Raw genomic sequence first — 7,886 nt, 5'->3', positions numbered from 1 at the left:
GACTATTTACAAATTGTGACTATTTACAAGTCATTCCTCTACAGTCAAGAGTCCTGGCCCTTTTCAGCCATAATTTTCTATATGAGATCGTACTTTGGGACAAGAGTTGTGGTTTGTGCATTCTCTTCCATTTCCCCAGTATTCTCACTTTAGAGCTATTGATTTGTTTGTTCGTTTATTTAATACATTCAGATCTCATACTGTCAATCCCAAAAAGTTTTCATGATGACAAACAATAAATCAGGGATGGGAAACTTCTGGCCCATATGCCAGATATGGCCTATGGCAGGTCCCAACCCGGCCCCTGCCATTGTCTCCAATCAGAGATCAGTGATACAGGATTTCTCCTCCTCCCTCCCACTCTGCAAATGGAGCTTTAAAAAAGTCTCCGTTGGGTGAGGCATGAGTGGGTGAACACAAGACCCAATCCCAATCTCAGTTGTAAGGAGAAAGTAGAAAGTAGAAAAGTACATCTTCCGTAAACCGCCCAGAGAGCTTCGGCTATGGGGCGGTATATAAATGTAATAATAATAATAAAAAAAATCTGCATGGGGACCTTATTTAGGGTGGCCCTATGGAAAGGAGGACAGGGCTCCTGTATCTTTAACAGTTGCATAGAAAAGGGAATTTCAGCAGGTGTCATTTGTATATATGGAGAACCTGGTGAAATTCCCTGTCATCACAACAGTTAAAGCTGCAGGAGCTATACTAGAGTGACCAGATTTAAAAGAGGGCAGGGCACCTGCAGCTTTAACTGTTGTGATGAAGAGGGAATTTCCCCAGGTTCCCCATATATACAAATGACTGGACATCAGGAAAAACTTCCTGACTGTTAGAGCAGTACGACAATGGAACCAGTTCCCTAGGGAGGTTGTGGGCTCTCCCACACTAGAGGCCTTCAAGAAGCAGCTGGACAACCATCTGTCAGGGATGCTTTAGGGTAGATTCCTGCATTGAGCAGGGGGTTGGACTCGATGGCCTTGTAGGCCCCTTCCAACTCTGCTATTCTATGATTCGATGATTCTCTTTTAGGAGACAGAAGCTCTACCACAGAATTGGACTAGCTAAGCAAACCTTCCAGTGGAGTGTGTGTAGATGTTTTCATGCTGTGTTTTCCTAAGTTGTCAAGCCAAGATAGGTCCACATCATGGGATGTTTGAAGATTGCACCACCTCCTAGCACAATTTTCAAGAACAGATTGCACAAAAATACTGTTTACCTGCTGCTTAAGAAAGGACAAATATATCATTGTGATTCCTGACAGCCTTGCTTGTTTATTTTGAAATTCCCAGTTTGCTCAAACTCCTCCCCACTTATTGATTAAAGACTCAGCTAATGCAAAAGGGGTTGTCTTAGAAGCAGGTTCACAGGATAAAAACTGTGATTGTACTTGTCTCTCCTGGCCCTCCGGATCACCATGGAGGGGACTGCTCTCTACCTTGTGGCTGCCCTTCTGGTTTGTTTCCCGACTTCTTCCCACAGCCAGCTGTAAGTACAAATTTCAGCAACTCACCCCAGCACTTCCATTTCTTAAGTAAGGGAAGTCCTCTCTTCAGGAGAGCATTGACTGCTTTCTCTTTTCTAAAGTTATATGCTGAGGAGATCCCTGCTCTTTCTAGGGGTAGTCTGTGGCTTTTCACAAATATAGCAGATCTCTCGAGATGGCTTAAATCATTTTGGTGCATGCAGCAGAAAAACCAAATGTGTATGTTGTTGTTTATTCGTTCAGTCGTTTCCGACTCTTCGTGACTTCATGGACCAGCCCACGCCAGAGCTTTCTGTCGGCCATCGCCACCCCCAGCTCCCCCAAGGTCAAGTCTGTCACCTCCAGAATATCATCCATCCCTCTTGCCCTTGGTCGGCCCCTCTTCCTTTTGCCTTCCTCTTTCCCTAGCATCAGCCTCTTCTCCAGGGTCTTCTCATTATGTGGCCAAAGTACTTCAGTTTTGCCTTTAATACCATTCCCTCAAGCGAGCAGTCTGGCTTGATTTCCTGGAGTATGGACTGGTTTGATCTTCTTGCAGTCCACGGCACTCTCAGAATTTCCCTCCAACACCCCAGTTCAAAAGCATCTATCTTCCTTCGCTCAGCTTTCCTTATGGTCCAGCTCTCGCAGCCATAGGTTACTACGGGGAATACCTGTAATGATCTCAGTGGTTATGTGAACTGCAATCCACTGAGAGTCAGCTATGGAGGGATGAAGTGAGACTATGGGGTAAGTGATATATCAGTGAACATACTGACTGGATTTGGACTACCCGTTAACCCACGATGATTTAAATACACCAAGAGGGTTTATTTAACCCACGATGGCTTTGCATGTCTTCTGTGAGCTTTTTCCCCACCCATGGTGATTTCCCTCAAATAAGCCGCCCTGGGAACCCACAGTCTAAAATAAAGGTTGTTGTGTCAAGTTGTGGCGATTGCCTACATGTGTTTCAGAATGGTCAAAAATGCTGCCACCATTTTACTCTTCTGGGGCGATCGCTAAGCAAGCTTGTTTTCCTGCTATACTCAACTGTGTCCAAGCAAGTTTTCCCCTCCTGTGTGCTCCGAATTATTTCATTTGTGGACAAATCCTCTATTTTCTATGAAAATACAAAGTTACGCATTCATCCAGCAGTGTCTGTGGTTGGAGCCCCTCCCTTTTTGGTGCAGTGTAAAAGCAACCCTCCACTCTATGGTTGGATTCACATCTGGATAAATACAAAGTCATGTATTTATCCAGTAGTGCATGTTTTGGCTCTCCATAAGGAGAACCAGCATATTAAAAGCTCCATCCGAGGAGTGTTTTATTGCACGCTTGTTACTGGGCTCTCACAGAGTTTTGAAACCTGTATATGCAGTGTGTCCTGGGCCCCAACAGTTGTCAAAACTGTTATAAAGCACTTTAAAGCAGTAGTGTAGATCCCCCCCCAAGTTAAGTCTGATGTATTTTTAAACACGGAATTGCTGCTCTCTCCTGCTGTGTGCAGGAGAAGCAGCGCCATTAGAACAGCGGACTCAATGGGCCTCATGCTCGTTCTGTACTTCCTCTTTTGAAAGAGGAAGTAACTGAGGAACGAAAACACGGTGGAGAAATGACGGTAGGGAGCGTGTTAACCCCCAGTGTGACGGAGCTTTAAATTTCGTTCCATTTCTGCAACTTTTTCAAGGAGTTAGAAACACACACCCCATTGTTGTAGACAGGTGGAGAAGGAGGACCAAGGAAGGCTTAAAAATCCACAAAGAAAACTGAGATACCTGCCTAGTCACGCAGGAGGACTGCAGGGGGAGGAAGGGCAAGGGGAGAAAACAGAACAAAACAGGTTATATAGAAGAAAAGCCGGAAAGGAAATTCTCCTTGTGTAGTGATTGGTTCTCAATTCAGTGATAAAACTGAAAGCAGGTACGGTGGATTAACAGCCATCTATAGCAACGCTTCCTTATTTGTTCTCTATATAAACTAACCTCATCCGAAATAGGTTTTTTCATCTAAATTAAAATTAAAATGAAAGAAAACATCACATGCAGTATATTTTCCTTATACAAAAGTTCTCCAACCCTTTCATCGTTTCTATTGCTCTACTACTACTATTATTATTATTAATAATAATAATAATAATAATAATTTATTGCATTTGTATACCGCCCCATAGCCGAAGCTCCCTGGGCGGTCCACATAAGATAAAAATGCTAAAAAATATACATATAAAAATTTAAAACCACAAAAACATGCAATATACACATACATTGAAAACCGCTTTAACAATTTTAAAAATGATGAGCCAAAAAACAGACCCGGGCTCATTATACATTGCTAAATGCCTGGGGGAAGAGAAAAATCTTGACCTGGCACTGAAAAGATGACAATGTCGGTGCCAGGCAGGACAATTTAGAGTTGTCCCAGGGTTCTCTATTCCTGCTTTTTTCAGTTCACCCTTGGATTACAGGCACTAAGGTTATATCTATATTATAAGCTTACATTAGCTTCTACCCATATAACTGCCATGGCTTTCCCCGAGGAATCTTAGCAATTGCTGTTTGGTATGGGTGCTGAAATTCTCTGTCAATGATCCTTAGCCCACCTTCTCTCATCTCACAGGACTACAGTTCCCAGGACTCCCTGGGAAAGGGAATGAGTGTTAAACCAATGGGAAATGTCTGTAGTGTAGAATTCTGCTGATTTCGTTGAAACTAAGGAAGGCTCGGTGCGGTTCGCTGTTGCTCTGGACCATTTGGGCAGAAAGAAAGGATGCTTTTGAGATTGAGATACAGGCTCTAAATGCTGAAGGGGATAAAATATGTGGGCGGAGGACGTAGCTATGCAAATTCCAAGGAGAAATAGGGCAGAAATAATGCGAAGACTATGAATGTGATTTATGGTAGTAAATGAAAGGAAAGCATGGGCTTTTGTTCTTCTTGTTGCTTTCAGTAGGGTGACCAACTGTCAGGATTTCCCCGGATTTGTCCTGGTTTTTGTTCTTTCCATGGTGTCAGGGGGGATTTTCTATAATTTTCAATAATGTCCTAGAATGACACACCTTCCCCTTTAAGGCTGCCATTAGCATGGCAAGAGGGAATGACATGCTTTCTTGAGGCACATCATTCCCCCACCAATTGAGGTCTTAAAGGGGGAAGTGGGTCATTCGTGGACATTATAGAAAAGGCCCCAATTGGAGTGGATGGTGGTGGTGCAGAATGAAATCCTTTCCCCTCCTCCACTCCAATCGGGAATAACGTACTTTCCCCCCCCCAACACTAGGTGTCCTCTTTTTTGGTTTCCCAAATATGGTCACCTAGCTTTAGGATATAGCTTTTGCTTTCAACCTTGGGATACAGCTTTTGCAATCTCTTAAGATTTCTGAGCTCCATCTGACAAGCGTTTTATTGCACACTCGTTACCGGGCACTCACAGATTTCTCTGAGAAATCTCATTGTTTATTTCCTTTTTTATTATTATTAAATTTATATACCGCCCCATAGCCGAAGCTCTCTGGGCAGTTTACAGAAGTTAAAAACAGTGAATATTGAAAAGTATACGAAATTTAAAACCATCAAAAATATAAAAACAACAGTATAAAACAACAGTATCCATTTAAACAACAACAGTTCTAGGGTCCATTAAAAAACAAACTTAGCATATGTTGTTAAATGCTGTCAAATTGCAAGCTGAATATGAGCCAACAGTGTGATATGGCTGCAAGAAAGGCCAATGCTATTTTGGGCTGCATTAACAGAAGTATAGCTTCCAAATCACGTGAGGTACTGGTTTCTCTCTATTCAGCCCTGGTTAGGCCTCATCTAGAGTATTGTGTCCAGGTCTGGGCTCCACAATTCAAGAAGCACGCAGACAAGCTGGAGCGTGTTCAGAGGAGGGTAACCAGGATGATCAGGGGTCTGGAAACAAAGCCCTATGAAGAGAGACTGAAAGAACTGGGTGTGTTTAGCCTGGAGAAGATTGAGGGGAGACATGAGAGCACTCTTCAAATACTTAAAAAGTTGTCACACAGAGGAGGGCCAGGATCTCTTCTCGATCCTCCCAGAGTGCAGGACACGGAATAACGGGCTCAAGTTAAAGGAAGCCAGATTCCAGCTGGACATCAGGAAAAACATCCTGAATGTTAGAGCAGTACGACAATGGAATCAGTTGCCTGGTGAGGTTGTGGGCTCTCCCACACTGGAGGCCTTCAAGAGGCAGCTAGACAGCCACCTGTCAGGGATGCTTTAGGGTGGATTCCTGCCTTGAGCAGGGGGTTGGACTCGATGGCCTTGTAGGCCCCTTCCAACTCTGCTATTCTATGATTCTATGATTCTATGAAATGCCTGGGAGAAGAGAAAAGTCTTAACCTGGCGCTGAAAAGATAACAGGTGAGCCTCATCGGGGAGATCATTCCATAATTGGGGGGCCACCACTGAAAAGGCCCTCTCCTTTGCTGCCATCCTCCGAGCTTCCCTCGGAGGAGCATCTTAGATGTTGAGCGCAGTGTTTTCAAACAGGAAGTAACTGAGCAACAAACCAGGAGCGGAGAAGCCACGGTAGCCAATGGTTTTGCCCAGGTGTGATGCAGCTTTCTGTGTAAGGGCCAAAACAAATATTACTGTTTCTTTTATTGCCCCCATTCAGAAGACACCTTAAACTATGTGTTTAACCATGGTGGTTAAGCCAGAAAGCTGGGCTGTGTTCAGAAGACACCTTAAACCACGACTTTAACCACAGTGGCTAAGGGCATAGCTAAGTGGGGCGATAATCTGGGGATCACCCCGGGATCATCCCTGTGCATTCACATGACGCACAGGGGATCCCGGGAGTAGGGAGGGATGATCCCTCCCTTTCCCCGGGATATCACCTTACCCTGTTTTCGTGGTTTTTCCATGGTCTCGGGATGATCCCGAGACCGCAGAACATGTGGCTGGGTGTTGCAGTTTGTTCTGGCTCCTTGTGAATAACCGCAAGGAGCCAGGACCCGAGGGTGGGGTGGGGTGGGGTTACAGGGTGGGGTGAGCGGTTTGGTTTTTTTTTACTTACACTCGCCACCCCCGCCTTCCTCCGCCGAGCTCTCCATCCCGGCCGGGTTGGAGGTAGGTGGGTGGCGGCGGCGGCAAGGACGCCTCTTCCTCGTCGCTTCTCCAGGCAAGTTACACGATCGCTTTGGGGTCTCACTGGGGCCGCATGGAAGCGGCCTCAGTACGACATGTGGAATCCCCCCAGCTCTCTTCCTGCCACCCGAGCCTGGCACAGCAGATTTGGAACACAATAGAGCATACATAGAAGGCAGACATCGAAATCACATAGCAACAACTCAGAGGTTTGCACCCCTGTCCTATGCAAACAAACAATGAAAGAAAGATCGGCCTTGAAGTTGGGGAAAAGAGGAAATCTGTGGAACCAGACTAGACAGATCTGCCTATCCCTACTAAAGGGTGATTGGGTTTTTGTTACTTTTCCAAAGCAAGAGAGGCAGGAGTTTCAGCAGGAAGATGCGGTCTGACATTTAAAATACAACAAATCAATTCAGTGCACGAACTCTTTTTCCTTCATAGCTACACCCTCATCACACCTAACGTCCTGCGGGTAGAGACTGAAGAGCAAGTTGTAGTGGAGGCTCATGGGCTCAACACTGCAACAGAGGTCACCGTCTCTGTCCATGACTTCCCACAGAAGAAGAACATCTTGTACATGGTCAAAGCTCCCTTGAACCCAGAAAATGGCATGCTGGCCTCCCCTGCCATAAGGGTGAGTGTGTGGTGATAGTTATAGATGGTGTTGTCCTGTACGCACATAAATCAAGCACAATGCTATCCTGGGAGTAATTCCCACTGAACAGGGCCCTTCCACACGCCGTACTGAAGGCGCATGCATGCGCCCCAAGTACGACCCTAAAACGATAGTGTGTACTACAGCCAGAAGAGAGCCGAGCTCTCCGACCCGGGTCGCTCTTGCCCAGGCAGCAAGAGGCCGGCGGGGAGGCGGCGGTGGCAAGGACGCGACGGATTCCCCAGCCTCCTCCTCTGACTCTTCTGGCTGTAGTCCACACTATCGTTTTGGGGTCGTACTTGAGGGTGCGTCATGCATGCGCCTTCACTACGGCATGTGGAAGGGCCCTAGGACCTGCATAGGACTGCATTGTTTTGAAGATGTTTGGGGGGGTGTAGCATAAAACCCTGAGTGGAGAAGGAAAGAGCAAATTGCCTGTGTAGTCAAGCCAAGTTACAGGAAATGTAAAGGAAGCATAGCAGAATTGTAGTGTATAATCATCAGACCAGAATTGAATGCATTGTAAGCACCAGATTGCTAGAGGTTCCAGAGCAGAATAGTTTTAGTGGTTAGCAAATATACTTTGATCTTTGTAAGCAAGCCTGCTACTTTTACTGGAAGAGGATGGCAGAAGCCAACAACCACAATT

The 7,886-nt window shown here is 45.6% G+C and overlaps 1 protein-coding gene across 1 annotated transcript in view; it reads left to right on the top strand.

Moving 5' to 3' along the window:
* Positions 1-1,379: 1,379 nt before the first annotated feature.
* C3 (complement C3) overlaps positions 1,380-7,886 on the top strand; it is an 82,975-nt gene continuing 76,468 nt past the window's right edge. The window contains exons 1-2 of the mRNA XM_063119083.1: positions 1,380-1,488; positions 7,024-7,216. Of these exons, the coding sequence (XP_062975153.1) occupies positions 1,418-1,488; positions 7,024-7,216 (264 nt within the window). The 5' untranslated portion in view covers positions 1,380-1,417. The remainder of the gene's footprint in view (positions 1,489-7,023; positions 7,217-7,886) is intronic.

This window comes from Elgaria multicarinata, chromosome 3 (assembly GCF_023053635.1).
Source record: "Elgaria multicarinata webbii isolate HBS135686 ecotype San Diego chromosome 3, rElgMul1.1.pri, whole genome shotgun sequence".
Taxonomy (NCBI): domain Eukaryota; kingdom Metazoa; phylum Chordata; class Lepidosauria; order Squamata; family Anguidae; genus Elgaria; species Elgaria multicarinata.
The sequence above is the reverse complement of the archived record's forward strand: the minus strand, read 5'-3'. Positions and strand labels throughout refer to the sequence as shown.